Raw genomic sequence first — 16168 nt, 5'->3', positions numbered from 1 at the left:
TAATGCAAATATTGAATCCGCCAATCACATGGCAGCAACTCAATACATTTAGGCACGTAGACATGGTCAAGACCACCTGCTGAAGTTCAAACCGAGCATCAGAATGGGGAAGAAAGTTGATTTAAGTGAGTTTGAATGTGGCATGGTTGTTGGTGCCAGACGGGCTGGTCTGAGTCTTTCAGAAACTGCTGATCTACTGGGATTTTCATGCACCACCATCTCTAGGGTTTACAGAGAACGGTCCGAAAAAGAGAAAATATCTAGCAAGCGGCAGTTCTCTGGGCGAAAATGCCTTATTAATGCCAGAGGTCAGAGGAGAACAGCCAGACTGGTTTCAGATGATAGAAAGGCAACGTTAACTCAAATAACCACTCGTTACAACCGAGGTATGCAGAAAACCATCTCTGAACGCACAACACGTGGAACCTTAAAGCAGATGAGCTCCAACAGCAGAAGACCACCGGGTGCCTCCTATCAGCTAAGAACAGGAAACTGAGGCTACAATTTGCACGGGATCACCAAGATTGGAAAAATGTTGCCTGGTCTGATGAGTCTCGATTTCTGCTGCGACATTCAGATGGTTGGGTCAGAATTTGGCGTAAACAACATGTAAGCGTGGAACCATCTTGCCTTGAATCAATGCTTCAGGCTGGTGGTGGTGGTGTAATGTGTGGGGGATATTTTCTTGGCACACTCTGGGCCTCTTAGTACCAATTGAGTATCATTTAAATGCCACAGCCTACCGGAGTATTGCTGCTGCCCGTGTCCATCCCTTTATGACCACAGTGTACCATCTTCTGATGGCTACCTCCAGCAGGATAACGCACCATGTCACAAAGCTCAAATCATCTCAATCTGGTTTCTCGAACATGACGATGAGTTCACTGGACTCCAGCGGCCTCCACAGTCACCATATCTTAATCCAATAGAGCACCTTTGGGATGTGGTGGAACTGGAGATTCACATCATGGATGTGCAGCCGACAAATTTGCAGCAACTGCGTGATGCTATCATGTCAATATGGACCAAAATCTCTGAGGAATGTTTCCAGCACCTTGTTGAATTACATTACATTTCATTTAGCTGACGCTTTTATCCAAAGCGACTTACAATAAGTCTAATCGAATCTATGACACCAAGAATTAAGGCAGTACTAAAGGCAAAAGGGGGTCCAACCCGGTACTAGCAAGGTGTACCTAATAAAGTGTCCGGTGAGTGTATATAAATCTTACATTAGAACGACTTATTTCACTGTTTTCAAACTAATCTTTGGCCTCATATCTTTCTGACCTGCATGAGCTTCACTGTGCACAGCTTGCGACATCTAGCGTTAGCATGCGAGGCATTTAGGGAACATTAGAAAATCGTAGCAACGGGCAATAACTTGCACGTGAGGTGTTTAAGGACCACTTGTTAATTGTAGCTACAGACAACCTGGGTTGCACTCCTCCACACTAAACTGCTTGAAAACTAAAGATTTGGTCCGTAATGTGTGATGTTATTTTTCTTTCCTGAAAACAAATTGCATCATATTTCTTGCTTGCATACACTTATTATTACTTTATTGTTTGTTTGATATTGATAAGGCTCTTAGTTTATGTACCGATATTTGTCTTGTGTTCCGAGCCTCTGACAGGAAAAATCCTCAAACCATTTTAAACTGCATAGAACAAGTTTTTGTTGTCCTAAAACATTGGAAGTACCACTGATTTTCAAACTGATTGTGTTTTTGTGTAGCCCAATTTATTCTATGAAGTACAGTGCATCTGGACAGCATTCACAGCGCTTCACTTTTTCCACATTGTGTTATGTTACAGCCTTATTCCAAAATGGATTAAATTCATTTTTTCCCTCAAAATTCTACACACAATACCCCATAATGACAATGTGAAATAATTTTTTTAGAAATTTTTGCAAATCTATTTAAAATTTTAAAAAAAATTTAAAAAAAAAATTACATCTACATAAGTATTCACAGCCTTTGCCATGACACTCAAAATTGAGCTCCGGTGCTTCCTGTTTCCACTGATCATCCTTGAGATGTTTCTACAACTTGATTGGAGTCCACCTGGTAAATTCAGTTGATTGGACATGATTTGGAGAGACACACACCTGTGTATATAAGGTCCCACAGTTGACAGTGCATGTCAGAGCACAAACCAAGACATGAAGTCCAAAGAATTGTCTGTAGACCTCTGAGACAGGATTGTATCGAGGCACAGATCTGGGGAAGGGTACAGAAACATTTCTGCAGCATTGAAGGTCCCAATGAACACAGTGGCCTCCATCATCCGTAAATGGAAGAAGTTTGGAACCACCAGGACTCTTCCTAGAGTCGGCCGCCCGGCCAAACTGAGCGATCGGGGGAGAAGGGCCTTAGTCAGGGAGGTGACCAAGAACCCGATGGTCACTCTGACAGAGCTCCAGCGTTGCTCTGTGAAGAGAGGAGAACCTTCCAGAAGGACAACCATCTCTGCAGCACTCCACCAAGCAGGCCTGTATGGTAGAGTGGCCAGACGGAAGCCACTCCTCAGGAAAAGGCTCATGACAGTCCACCTGGAGTTTACCAAAAGGCACCTGAAGGACTGTCAGACCAGGAGAAACTAAATTCTCTGGTCTGATGAAACAAAGATTGAACTCTTTGGCCTGAATGCCAAGCGTCATGTCTGGAGGAAACAAGGCACCGCTCATCACCTGGCCAATACCATCTCTACGGTGAAGCATGGTGGTGGCAGCATCATGCTGTGGGGATGTTTTTCAGCGGCAGGAACTGGGAGACTAGTCAGGATGGAGGGAAAGATGAATGCAGCAATGTACAGAGACATCCTTGATGAAAACCTGCTCCAGAGCGCTCTGGACCTCAGACTGGGGCGAAGGTTCATCTTCCAACAGGACAACGACCCGAAGCACACAGCCAAGATAACAAAGGAATGGCTTCGGGACAACTCTGTGAATGTCCTTGACAGGCCCTGCCAGAGCCCAGACTTGAACCTGATTGAACATCTCTGGTGAGATCTGAAAATGGCTGTGCACCGACGCTCCCCATCCAACCTGATGGAGCTTGAGAGGTCCTGCAAAGAAGAATGGGAGAAACTGCCCAAAAATAGGTGTGCCAAGCTTATAGCATCATACTCAAAAAGACTTGTGGCTGTAATTGCTGCCAAAGTTGCTTCAACAAAGTATTGAGCAAATGCTATGAATACTTATGTACGTAGTATATTTTCATTCTTTATTTTTTAATAGATTTGCAAACATTTTAAACAAACTATTTTCACTTTGTCATTATGGGATATTGTGTGTAGAATTTTGAGGAAAAAAAATGAATTTAATCCATTTTGGAATAAGGCTGTAATATAACAAAATGTGTAAAAAGTGAAGTGCTGTGAATACTTTCCGGATGCACTGTAGCTGTGATTTTGCTATAAGCCTTTAAACAACAAGTGAAAACCAAGGAAAACATCCTCGGGGAGCTTCATTGTCAGTCTTCTACAGAGCTGCACGGAAAGTGTTGGGGAAGTTTAATCTACTCGTCTAAGACTGACTACCCAAATGTGGTTTACGAAATATTGCTTGCAGCTGGAAACACAAAAGGCCTGGACATTGTAATGCAGATGTGTCAGAGACAGATGATGACAAATTCCTAGCTAGGTGTGAAGTCCTCCACTTCCCATCATCCTAACTGCATCTATTTTAGCATGGTGAGGTAACTATCTTCGGTATGTGGAGTGTTTTCTCTCTGTGAGGCTTTTACTGTAGCAGTGAATACCATTCTGCTTTATGTCTGCCTCCTCAAATGTCATCATACCTGTTGTCTGCATGACACTGCATGTGTTACCTGGAGCAGTTTCCTCATTAATGTGCAGGAGTTGGAGCTGTCAAATCAAACGGATCGATCCTCTCTGTGTTCACTGTCAGTCAGATGTGGCTCTCTTCTCTGTCTGAGGGCTGAATTGGGCAGTGACTCATCCCCCTCATTTCCATGTTTCCACATTGTGTGCGGGTGATGTAAGTTGTTGGTGTTTTCACTGATTGCAATGATGTGCAGTTTTTACATGGCCTCAGATGAATTGGATGCTCCTGCTGGAAAGAAACCTTTAGACTTGTTTAAAGTTGGGTTTTAACAGGGTGCAGCTCGACCTCCAGGCCTTCATCACACTGTTAAGCACTGCATTATACTGTAGATATCTCTTCCTCAAAGAGAAAGTGATATGTTTGTTTAGGACACTACACAAACAAAAGGTATAATGGCCCACAGTCACCTACTGTATAATAGCCAATAACCCTTTCCTCTTAAAAGATGTGCCATTAAGGCTTTACAGATTGCAGCCAGTTACAAGCACATTGCATGACAAACATAATAAACCATCTGCCTTACCTAACACAGCTTTGGCTTGTGCCAGTACTGGCCAGATGAACCTACCTGGTCATCTCAGAGCACCCTTCCCAACCGAATATGACCGTTAGACCTGAAACATGCTTGTACCTTGGCTGAGTCCGGACTCAAACTGCAGTTGTGTATTCGGACATATTTTGGCAAAGTCTTTTGTATATACCAAGTAGATGGATGGGCAGAGGAGAGTAGATTATGTTGCTTGAGTGGTTTATGAGGATTGTGTGGATGTTTTGATTCTTTTTCCTTCATCATTAAACTCGGTCACCATGGGGATCTGTTGTAACCGCTGTGGATCTAAGCTAACTACAATCTAATGTTTTTTTCTTATAAGACCATTTCTTTTTATTAGATAATGTTTTGGTATTTTTGCCTTCATGTGGTGGTGCACTTTCGAGAGAAAGACGGGAAACATGGGGAGAAAGCAGGGAATGACATGCAGTAAAGGTCTGTCCAGCTGGTTATTGGACCAGGGACTCGTTAAGGACCTTGTAGGCTTTGTTCTTTAGGCCTTAACCATTCAGCAATCTGGTTCCCCAAAACCATCTTTCTCCTATAGAAAGTCTGCAGCAGGTGAGTGCTTGATACTCAAGGAGATAAGATTTTGGGTGGAGTAGTATTTGAACTCTTTGAATTGTTATTGTCCACCTCCATTTCAGTGTGACAACAATATATAGAAATATAAATACCTTCTTGAATTCAACACAACACTAGCAGAGCTGCAGCCTCAAAACTCACCACAGATTCATTAATCTATGAATTTCATAATTGATTAATCTCCTGATGATGACCTCTATTAATTGATAATTGGTGAAAAATGGCTATCACAAATTCCTAAAGGCCGGGTTGACATTTTCAAGTTGCTTGGTCTGTCTGACCAAACTCAAACATATTCAGCCTGTGATCATATAATACAAAGTAGAGCAACAAATAAATAGTTGAGAAGATAGATAAAGGAAACATTTGGCTTTTTGTTGCTAGTTAATTTTCTATTGATAAACTAAGTCATTAATCAACGTATTACTTGAGGCGTAGAATCCTGTTTGACTGTGATTACTGTCATAGAATCTGACATCAGGCAGTAAAATGTGACCTTTCCAAGCATGTTTTTGCCTGAACATTAAGTTTGTTTTCTCTTTCTCTCCATTTCCATTTCCATCGGCATTTCCTTGGCTTTGATGCTATAAATGTTGTTGTTTTTCTTGCAGTCTCTTTTCAATAAACCCTTGGTTTGATACAACTTTTGTTGCTACCTTCAATGCAGAAAACATGTTGTCGTGTATGTGATGGCTTTAAGTCATGAAATAAAAAGAGAGTTTTAAAGTATTTTATGGAAGTAAGCTTCTAAAAATACAGCTTTTAAGGAGATTGTGAGTCACAGGCCTGCATCAACAACAATAACATTCAGGATGGGTGTCAGGACGTTGGAGTCAGACTCGTGTAGATTATTAGCAGCAAATGAATCCAATGCAGAAGTGTCTTAAATTGCAACACCACTGAGGACGGGCTGGCTCCAAAAAACGTCTGGCTCAAATAGACTTCCATTTGAAAAGTTGATCAGTGTTCTGATGGTCCCTCACAAAATAATTCAAAATTGAATTAGATATTAGGCCTCAAATTGAGGTGTTTGAGGGCGTCTCCCATTTCTGGTATAGATGGGCAGGTATATAGTGTCCTGGGGTTCTTGGTTAGATCCACCCTTCGCTCCACCCAGGTCCAAATATGGTGACTTCTGGCTCCAAAAATCCAAGATAGCGACGACCACAATGCCGAACTGAAGGCTTCAAAACTGTAGTTGACAAAACAGTGAGTGAGGCCACAGTGGGTGACCACTTGGTCTTAATTTCTACCACACCTTCTTGTTTACTTGTGTAGTCCTATGAGGTTCAAAATGGAGGGAGAAAAAGATAAGCTGCTTTTGGTAAACTTGTATAGTCTGGGTTCTGTTGTCTGGGAGCTTTGTTTAAACTTCACTGTTATTTCAGGAGAAAGTGGCTTCAACTACTACCTCCACATTTTACCTGAGGCTTCTGGGCTTACACAGAAAGATCCATTTATGGATTTCAGTTTCACTTTTGTATTATGAACAGAGGAGGGTTTGGTAAGGCTTGGAGAGTTTCCTTCATCAGGCTTTGGCTGCAAAAGGTCCTTGGTCAGGGATTTGAACAGGAACCTAATAGGCAGTCTAACAGAAGTTTTCTGCAGAACCTGCTGAAAGGTCAACCAGCTCAGCAGCACTCCATCAATCAGGCTTTTCTGGCAGAGCAGCTGAAAGAGTTAAAGACACAACAGCCTGTTTAGAGTTTGTCAAACTGCATTTAAAGGAGTCTGAGAGCATGAGAGGAAAGACTTTCTGATCTGTTGAGGAAAAAAACTGAACTGTTTAGGAGGAACTCAAAGGACTATACCAGACATCGCTCATCACCTGCTGCATCTGCCGAGGAGGTGGCAGCATCAGGCCATTGGGGTGTTTCTCAGCAGCAAGGACAGGGAGACAGATTACAGTTGAGGGAATGGTTGATACACAGAGGTCCCCTGAAGAAAACCTCCAGGCATTTCGCCTGAGAACTAAAGCATTCTGCCAAGACGACACTGGGATGGTTTCAGGACAAGTCTCTTACTGTATCTTTAAGTGGCCCCGGCTGAAGCCCAGACTTAAACAACATGAAGAACATCTGGCTTCACAGACGCTTCCTATCCAATCTGACAAAGCTTAAACAGGATTTGTCAGAAAGACAGGGAACAAACTGCCCAAGTCCAGGTGTGCAAGGCCTGTAGAGACTCACTCAAGAAGATTTGAAGCTGTAATGGCTGCCAAATATTGACTTAAAGGTCTGTAAATGTGAGATTACAGTTTTTGGTTCTTAATAATTTTGCAAGAATTTATAAAGACATATTTTCTTTGTGGTTTTAAATTTGATCCATTTAGAATTATATTTGCAGCACTGTAAAGTGCACAAAAAAATACACTCATTTACACTCATTTTATCAAATCTATCAAACTCTCACTTACTGGATTTACACCTGAATATTTTGCATTATATTGATTACTTTTTCAAATTGTTATTTGAAAGTAATTAATGCAAATTTGAATCATTGTTCAAATGAAATGAAATAATTGTCTGTTTAAACATTTTACAGTAATATGGTATGTGGTAATAACTTCTTTAGGACTTGTTGGTCTTCAATTTTTACTTATGATTTGCACAGTAATGACTTTATTCTCCCCCGGTTAGTTACATTAATGAGTGGTTGGTTGATGGTGAGGTAAGGCAGCTCCAGAGCATTAAGGATAAGCGAGCTGTCTATGTGAAATAATTTATTTATTAAACATATCGACATGAGGAAAATTGGCAGGTTAGAAAGTCATCATGACAGTTAATGTGTTGATTCACTCATTAATTGATTGCCCTATATTTCAGTATCACCTGCTGTAATTCACACCTTGGTTTATTTGAAAATGGATGGTATTTTCTGTATGGTTATTGTATCCTCTGAATATTTCATTACACAGTAGGCTTTAGGACAATGCACTCGTCAAGGTTATCTGTACATAGTCAGACTCGGCTGTACAGATAATCTCTGCAAACATAATGCAACATTGAAAGCTGTCACTCTGCAGGTTGAAATGCATTCCCACTTTGCAAAGTACCATTTTAGCATCTTGATAAAGATAAGAACCACAACTCAGGCTTTAAGTTGAGCGATCTTAAGACACACGTTGAGAACTCAAAAACAGTTAGAGCCTGTCCTCAGTTGAACTCCAGCTAGTTTGGCCTGGCATTGTCTTAGCTGATATAGCATGTGATATTGGCAGTGTCCTTCCCCTGTCTTACTGCAAACCCCCAATCTGCGGGTGTTTCTGACAATCTCTGACTTTCGCGTGACAGGAGACACAATATTGTCACTGTGATGCTAAGCCCCCGTTGTCAAGTTATTTAAATCCTGCGCCACTGTAGGACCCAAGCTTTTCGATACAGCCATGTTGACATATTTTCAGTCTGACATTTAACTGTATTATATATAATGATGCACTTTTCAAAAGATAAACACCGATTTGAATGAAATCTGAGTTGTGTGGCCGTCCCTCGTCCAGCTGTGGTGGCAGGCAGGCAGACTACTGTACTTTTCTCCCACTTGCAGTAAATGTATTTAGAGGAGATTACAGATCTGATCCAGACAAATGAGCAAACTCCCTGGTACTGTCTGACTGGTTGTCTGTAGTTGGGCAGAGAACGGATTCCAGGGTTGTACTCTCGATGGATTTTTGGGGAATCACAGTGTCACATTCACTAATACACTGAGATGAAAAGAAAGCACCTCCTGGTGTTTGATTATTTTAGTGAGAAACTTTTTTTTTTTCCATCTTCATTCTCCTGCAAAAATTCACCATTTCTTAAATACCTTGACAAAAACTCCCTCACTGTCATACTGTCAGAATAATACTGTAAAAAAAAAAAAAAAAAGATTTTCAGTTAAGCCTGCACAGGTAGGTTGGTAGGTAGGTAGGTATTTACTTTATTAATCCCCGAGGGGAAATTTTTTCGCTACAGCAGCATACAGAAGCAATAAGATAATAATAGAAATAATAGAATAAAATAATAGAATAGAATAATAGAAAAGCAATAAAATAGCAGTAGAAAATATAAATATAAAATGCACAGTATACACAGTACATTATATATCTATATATATTATATACAAACAAACCAAGAAACACAGATGCACATTTATAGAAAGGCAGTGATTGTGTTGGTCTAGACCTGACAAGACAAAATCTTATGAGTGCAAGAGCTTTGCTCCAGGCTAAGTCTTATTCAAGTACACTCCTGTTCAACGCTGACATTCAACAGGACAAAGTTTGTAGGTTTGCAGTGAATAAGACTGAACTTTGCCCGAGAAAACACCGGGTACCTTTGTAAACCACCAGCTACGGCATGCATTAAGGATGTTGAAATGATCCTCAACACAAGACTGAAGAATCTGGTTTTTTTATTTATATGTACTTCTGAAGATATTATAACCCAAAGAAAGAAGTCACAGTGTAGATTACTGGAAGCTGTGTGAGCAGGACACCTAACGTTCTCAAAGACTCAAACTTTTCCCAATTCAGAACTCAATGCTTTTTTTTTTTCTTTACTCAAATACACTTTTTAAATACACAACTGCGTTTGAATACCTGCCGCAGGCCCTAAGGCCATGAACATTTATCAGTACATAAAAGTAATGTGCTTAAGCAAACTTAAAGGGAAAAGACGTGGAAAATACCACGATTATGCGTTCACATCACCGTAGTACAGTGGCTGTTGTCAGGATCTGCCACAGCCTGTTGGAGAGAATCAGTCTCGGGTTGTTCTGAGGTCCTTAAGGAAGGAGGAAACGGAGCAGTGAAGAGGAAAGGAGGGTTTGTTGAACTAGTTGTCTCCACTCAGTGTACATTCATTAAAGCTAATCACAGTTAATTAGCCGGGTGGTGCAGGCTGCCAGCCGTAGGGCGCTGGATCCAGCTGCCAGGCACATCAAAAAGTCCTGCACAGCAAATCAGGAGCAGCTCCCCTTGGGTTCTGGGTTTTATTCTAACTGGCACCACAATGAGAGACCTCGTAAAATACTGGGCTGGTCCTTATTTACTTTCTTTACTGGATCACTGATTATCTTTACTGATTTGAACACACTAGATGACTGGTGTCTTCTTAAGCTCAAACTCTTTGAACATATTTGAACCAATGCATAAGTGCTTTGGATTCATGTGAATAGACGCTACATATAGCACTGCACTTATAGACCATACATTTTGTTTTCATTGCAGTTAAAATTGTGAATGAAAAGTGACGGGCTTAGTCTCTAACCCAACACCGTTTCCTGTCACACAGCTTAAACACAGGTGGCATCCTGCCCTGCTTGTTGTCTCCCCAAGGTGTGAAACAACATCAGGTTTCCCCCCAACAGTTGAAACTTTTAAATCCCAGGTGTGAGTGAATAAGCATTTAAAACTTAAGCGTACAACTTAGTCTTTTGTACTGTGACAGATTTCTGAGTGAAACAGAGTGTGTTGGGAGGGTTTTGTTTCGACAGGGATTTGATCAAATTGTTCGGGGATTTGACCGGATCACTAAAAAGCGTGGGGAACCTGCAGACCACAAAATACTGGAGACACTCTGCAATACAGAGCAGTAGTTTGTCTTCATTCACAACTCCATCTACTATGTTGTCTGATTAGAAAGAGGAAGACAAGGGTGGGAAATACACTGCTCAAAAAAATAAAAGGGAACACTTAAACAACACATCCTAGATCTCAATGAATGAAATATTCCAGTTGAAAATCTTTACTCATTACATAGTGGAATGTGTTGAGAACAAAATAACATAAGAATGATCAATGGAAATCAAAATCATTATCCCATGGAGGTCTGGATTCAGAATCATACTCAAAATAAAAGTGGAAAAAAAATCAGATCACAGGCTGATCCAACTTCTGTGGAAATTCCTCAAGACAAGTCAAAATGAGGCTCAGTAGTGTGTGTGGCCTCCACGTGTCTGTATGCACTCCCTACAACGCCTGGGCATGCTCCTGATGAGACCACGGATGTTCTCCTGAGGGATCTCCTCCCAGACCTGGATCAAAGCATCAGTCCACTCCTGAACAGTCTGTGGTGCGACGTGGCGTCGGCGGATGGAACGAGACGCGATGTCCCAGATGTGCTGGATTGGATTCAGGTCTGGGGAACGGGCAGGCCGGTCCATAGCATCGATGCCTTCATCATGCAGGAACTGCTGACACACTGCAGCCACATGAGGCCGAGCATTGTCATGCATCAGAAGGAACCCAGGGCCCACTGCACCAGCATATGGTCTTACAATGGGTCTGAGGATCTCATCCTGGTACCTCTGGCTAGCACACGGAGGGCTGTGCTGCCCTCCAAAGAAACGCCTCCCCAGACCGTCGCTGACCCACCGCCAAACCGGTCACGCTGGAGGATGTTGCAGGCAGCAGAACGTTCTCCACGGCGTCTCCAGACTCTGTCACGTCTGTCACATGTGCTCAGTGTGAACCTGCTCTCATCCGTGAAGAACACAGGGCGCCGACGGAGAAGCTTCCAATCTTGGTGTTCTCTGGCAAATGTCAATCGCCCTGCACGGTGTTGGGCTGTAAACACAGGCCCCACTTGTGGACGTCGGGCCCTCGTACCACCCTCATGGAGTCTGTTTCTGACAGTTTGAGCAGAAACATGCACATTAGTGGCCTGCTGGAGGTCATTTTGTAGGGCTCTGGCAGTGCTCCTCCTGTTCCTCCTTGCACAAAGGAGCAGATAGCGGTCCTGCTGCTGGGTTGTTGTCCTCCTACGTCCCCCTCCACGTCTCCTGGTGGACCGGCCTGTCTCCTGGTATCTCCTCCGTGCTCTTGACACTGTGCTGACAGACACAGCAAACCTTCTTGCCACAGCGTGCATTGATGTGCCATCCTGGATGAGCTGCACTACCTGAGCAACTTCTGTGGGTTGTAGACACCGCCTCATGCTACCTCTAGTGGTGAGGACACTGGCAAAATGCAAACATGACCAAAAATCATCCAGAAAGGACGAGGACAGAGAAATGGTCTGTGGTCACCACCTGCAGAACCGTTCCTTTATAGGGTTGTCTTGATAATTGCCTCATTTCCACCTGTTGTTTGTTCCATTTGCACAACAGCAGGTGAAATTGATTCACAATCAGTGTTGCTTCATAACTGGACAGGTTGATTTCCCAGAAGTGTGATTGACTTGGAGTTACATTGTGTTGTTTAAGTGTTTCCTTTATTTTTTGGAGCCATCTTTTTTGGAGTGTGTGTAGTATAATGGTTAACTGATTGCTAAATTGATTATCCATTGTTGATGCAAAAGGTTGCAGTTTGGATTATATAAATAATTGGCAATCCCATCAGAAATGACCTCCACAGACATCCCACCATGGAACACGTCCTTTATCCAGTGGCATCAGTATTCTCCTGCTTGGATTTATAAGTTTGATGGTTTTACGGTTCAGCTGTTACATGGATTGCTTCTTGCATCCAATCTTGATAATGCTGTCTTCCTGTTTGGGATTCTGATATCCTGATTGGAAAGCTGCTCTTGTACCATGTGAGCTACACAGGCACACAAAGCTTCTGCAGCAACTCTCTCTCCGTCTCTTTCTGTTTCTCTTGTTGTGTTGTATTTTTACAAGCTGTAAAAGCACCGAAGCACAAACGGCCTCCTCATCAAGTCTGACATTCCCCCGGACTCTGCCAGATGTTTTATAACAACTGAAAAACATAGTGTGAAACATACAAGTCCTTCCCTGCCAAACATCAAACTGCTCCATGGCAGCCAATTGGTGGGTTCATAATGTGGGATTACATGAATGGCTGAGTTTGTGATGCAGTCAGTGTCACAAAAAACAGGTCGTGGTCAGTGAGAGAACACGCGGCGTACAACTTCAACCCCGGTATTTTTGCTTCGGCGGCTTGAGTTGCTGGCAGGTCAGTTCAATCTGAAAAGAGGGTACTTCAGGTCTGTTTCTGCAAATGTGTGTGCATGCGTCCAAGTGTGTTCATTTAACTCATCAGGGGGTTTGTCCCATTTGGAGTGTTTTGGCCAACTTCATTCTGCTTTGTCTCCATGGGAGGCGGTCAAAAGTCAATATAGAGACACGAGTCGTGGCTTGTTTTGCGCTCCAGCCAAACTGCCTGAGGTACTGGCCTGCTGAGGAGCCTGATTGAGACATTTTGGCACATTTCATACAAGGTAGATATGATAATGAAACTAAAGGTTGTTTTTTTTCTTCTGAAATAACCATTTTAAACTTGTTGTCCTGCTTTATATCTAATATCCCTTCTAGATAGGACAGAGAAAGGCTAAACAAGGTGTCTACTTTTCTTTAAATAAGAGGGTGTTGAAGGCTGGTCCTCATTATAGTCTGAAAACCCTGTTCACATGAAGGTTTGCTCAGCCACTCTGAAGGGTGGACCAATCAGGGACCCGGGAGGTGTGTGTGTGTGTGTGTGTGTGGGGGGGGGGGTAGCTTACTCAATGACTTGGAAGTTGTTCAAACATTGGTGTTGTTAGAGTTTCGGCATACAACATGCATCACTTGGTGGTCAATGCTATTTGGTTGAACGCTGCTCCAAAGGTTTCAAAATGTACCTGAGGTCTACGCCCATTGGGATGCAATGACTGGAAACAATCCTCACTGGAGCGTGGCTAAAATCATATATTTACAGAGTGAATTTGGGTCGGGTTACACTAGACTAGGTTGGTCCTGCGAAAGCACCGATCCAGGGTCGTAGTGTTGGATTATAAATCTGGCTGTGGTGGTGAGGGTTAAAATTGTGACAACCAATTCCCAATTGTCTGAAACATCTTCAAGCCACACAGTCACTGATTTCTGTCAAATAAAAGCATAATTAATTTAAATCTAGGTCACGTTCCCTATAAAATGACCAGGACTTCAGGCTACACTTACATCCATTGTACTGACACAATTTAGAGAAAAACGTTTTCAAAAACACTGCACACCACCAGCAAATGCATGTCTCCTGCTCTGACAAAGGTCAGTGTCAGAGAAAGCTCAGATAAGAAACTCGGTGTTTGTGGTTGTATTGATCCTTAATGCACATCTCATTGCTACTTTACTGAACATTTCATTTCCACCACTCCCGTCTTCATAACAATAAACAATACCTGCTTTTTCTCTCCCAAACACTCGACACATTTGTACAAGACATTTGATTTAATTCTAGATTACAGGAGTTACTACTGCCAGTCTCTCAGAGGTGCAGTGTGCAAGCATGTGCTTGTGTTTAGATGATGAAAATTGCAAATCCATTTGGATATATTTATGTAAACAAACGAGTGATGAAATGGTCGATCAGGATGTTGTGGTCTGTGGTGACCTGGCCTTACTGATTCAACCCACATCTTGACTGAACGTATTTGTGACACGAAACACTGCAGTCTGAACATGTTAGCGTAGCTTTCCTGTCTGAGTGAAAGATGTCTGAGCACTGACAGCATGCAACCAATAATGGCAGTATGTGTCCTCATCTGTTTTGTTTTTTTCTTATTGTAGGAGGAGTGCTTCCTTAACCTGGAGGCGCCCATCAGTAGGGTGTGTGGTTACGACACTCCCTTCCCTCACATCTTCGAGCCTTTCTACATCCCAGATAAGTGGAAGTGCTTTGATGCAATCAAGAGGATGATCAACTACTGAACCCGTCAGGTAGAAAAGATCTGATGGCTTCTTTTGAAGCAGATGTATGTCATTTTCATAGGCTGAATGTGTCTTAAAGCCTGCCAACAGCTACCGTGTAATCTGTATTATTTATTCCAGTAATGCAGTTATGAAGGCATGAAAAGGTGACTTAAATATGACCTGTCATCTGGAACAAGAGGTTTCAGTACAGAGAACGTTATTGCCTTTTCTACTGCACACTCTTTTACTGTTTATATCACCCCTCACTACACATCTAGTTGATCTTTGTCCAAACAACACAGGCTAATACACATTCCAGGGTCCTTCAGTAATAACACCATCAGAAATCCATCTGTACATCCTCGCTGCTCACTATCTCCATCCAGCTCTACTTTTCCTCTTCATCTGCCATCCGCTGGGGATTGCCAAGATTTTCACTTCTTGAACCTCTCTCCTTTTCCCAGAGCCAACTTCTGGTAGCCCTGAACTCCACGCTCTTGCACCTTTTCCTCTCCATTCATCCAGTCAGTGGAGAGCAGCCAGGAAAAGACACTTGGTTGACTATCCAATCAGAAAGCGGTATCCAGATGGGCTCCACGTCCTTCTGAATCCTGCAGCTAAAAGACTGTTACCATATCTCTGGATTAGAGAGAACCTCATTCTGTTGTTGGGGATGCGTATGGTAAGACTGTTCTCTGGCCTCGGCTGTCAACATAATGCACATTATTTAGTTTCCTCCTAAGTAAAAGTTGGACACTGAGGTGAAAACGGTATTGGGTTGACTTTGTGAAATCTGCCTCTCTATGGTGTTTATTTTGATTGAATGTGTCCAACTGTGCACCAGTCTATATTTAGTTTGACATGAACTGAACCTTATTGTACTAACATAGTGGATCTGTGGTTTTTAAGGACAATAAAAATATTAGAATTTGGTGAAAACATTTGGTTTGGTGCTTTGAATTTGTCTGGATTTTACTGTGTCCCTTTGGAAGCAAAAATAAAGTGTTTCCTGACCTACTGGGTCCACACTGCTCATCGGATCCAGAGAAATGTACATTTAGTTTGCTAAATCTTCCGATGAAGTCTCGGAACATATTTCAGAGGTATTTTACGACTTGTTGAAATATTTTCATTGTATTAGTTTCTTACTTTTCAGCAAGCTGCCCATCCAGTTCTCCCTGCAGGGAAGAAAAAAAAAAAATCAAAAGAAGAACTGATGTTTTTCAGTTAAAGTAGCATTTTGATTTAAAGATGTAAAATTGTAAAACTGTAGAAAATGTCAGAATTTTATGTCGTGGGCCACTGGTCAAACAGCTGGGAAATTTTAAGACCTTTTCATTTTACCAGAGAAGAAAATCTTTCTTCTTTCTATCATTCCTCATTAAACTTCTTGTCTATCTCCTGCCAATTTAGATTTTGATACGGAGAGTCATGGAATCGATCACTGTTTGAACCCTGCACACTTTTACTGCACATCTGTCTGAGAAATCTTTAATCCTTGGATATCTATGACTTAAACAACAATGAAAATTGCCCATCGGAGGCTGGAGTTCTTCCAATAATTCCATT

At 42.1% G+C, this 16168-nt stretch overlaps 1 protein-coding gene across 1 annotated transcript in view; it reads left to right on the top strand.

The window, feature by feature from the left end:
- Nucleotides 1-15540, top strand: part of bckdhb (branched chain keto acid dehydrogenase E1 subunit beta) — a 61905-nt gene extending 46365 nt beyond the window's left edge. The window contains exons 10-11 of the mRNA XM_069702179.1: nucleotides 14477-14626; nucleotides 15064-15540. Coding sequence (XP_069558280.1) covers nucleotides 14477-14617 — 141 coding nt within the window. The 3' untranslated portion in view covers nucleotides 14618-14626; nucleotides 15064-15540. The remainder of the gene's footprint in view (nucleotides 1-14476; nucleotides 14627-15063) is intronic.
- Nucleotides 15541-16168: the final 628 nt, after the last annotated feature.

Source organism: Brachyistius frenatus, unplaced genomic scaffold (assembly GCF_029030835.1).
Source record: "Brachyistius frenatus isolate BFR_SWC_R1_liver_20210118 unplaced genomic scaffold, ASM2903083v1 Contig_40, whole genome shotgun sequence".
Taxonomy (NCBI): Eukaryota; Metazoa; Chordata; class Actinopteri; family Embiotocidae; genus Brachyistius; species Brachyistius frenatus.
Note: the sequence above shows the minus strand (reverse complement) of the source record. Positions and strands in the feature narration are given on the sequence as shown.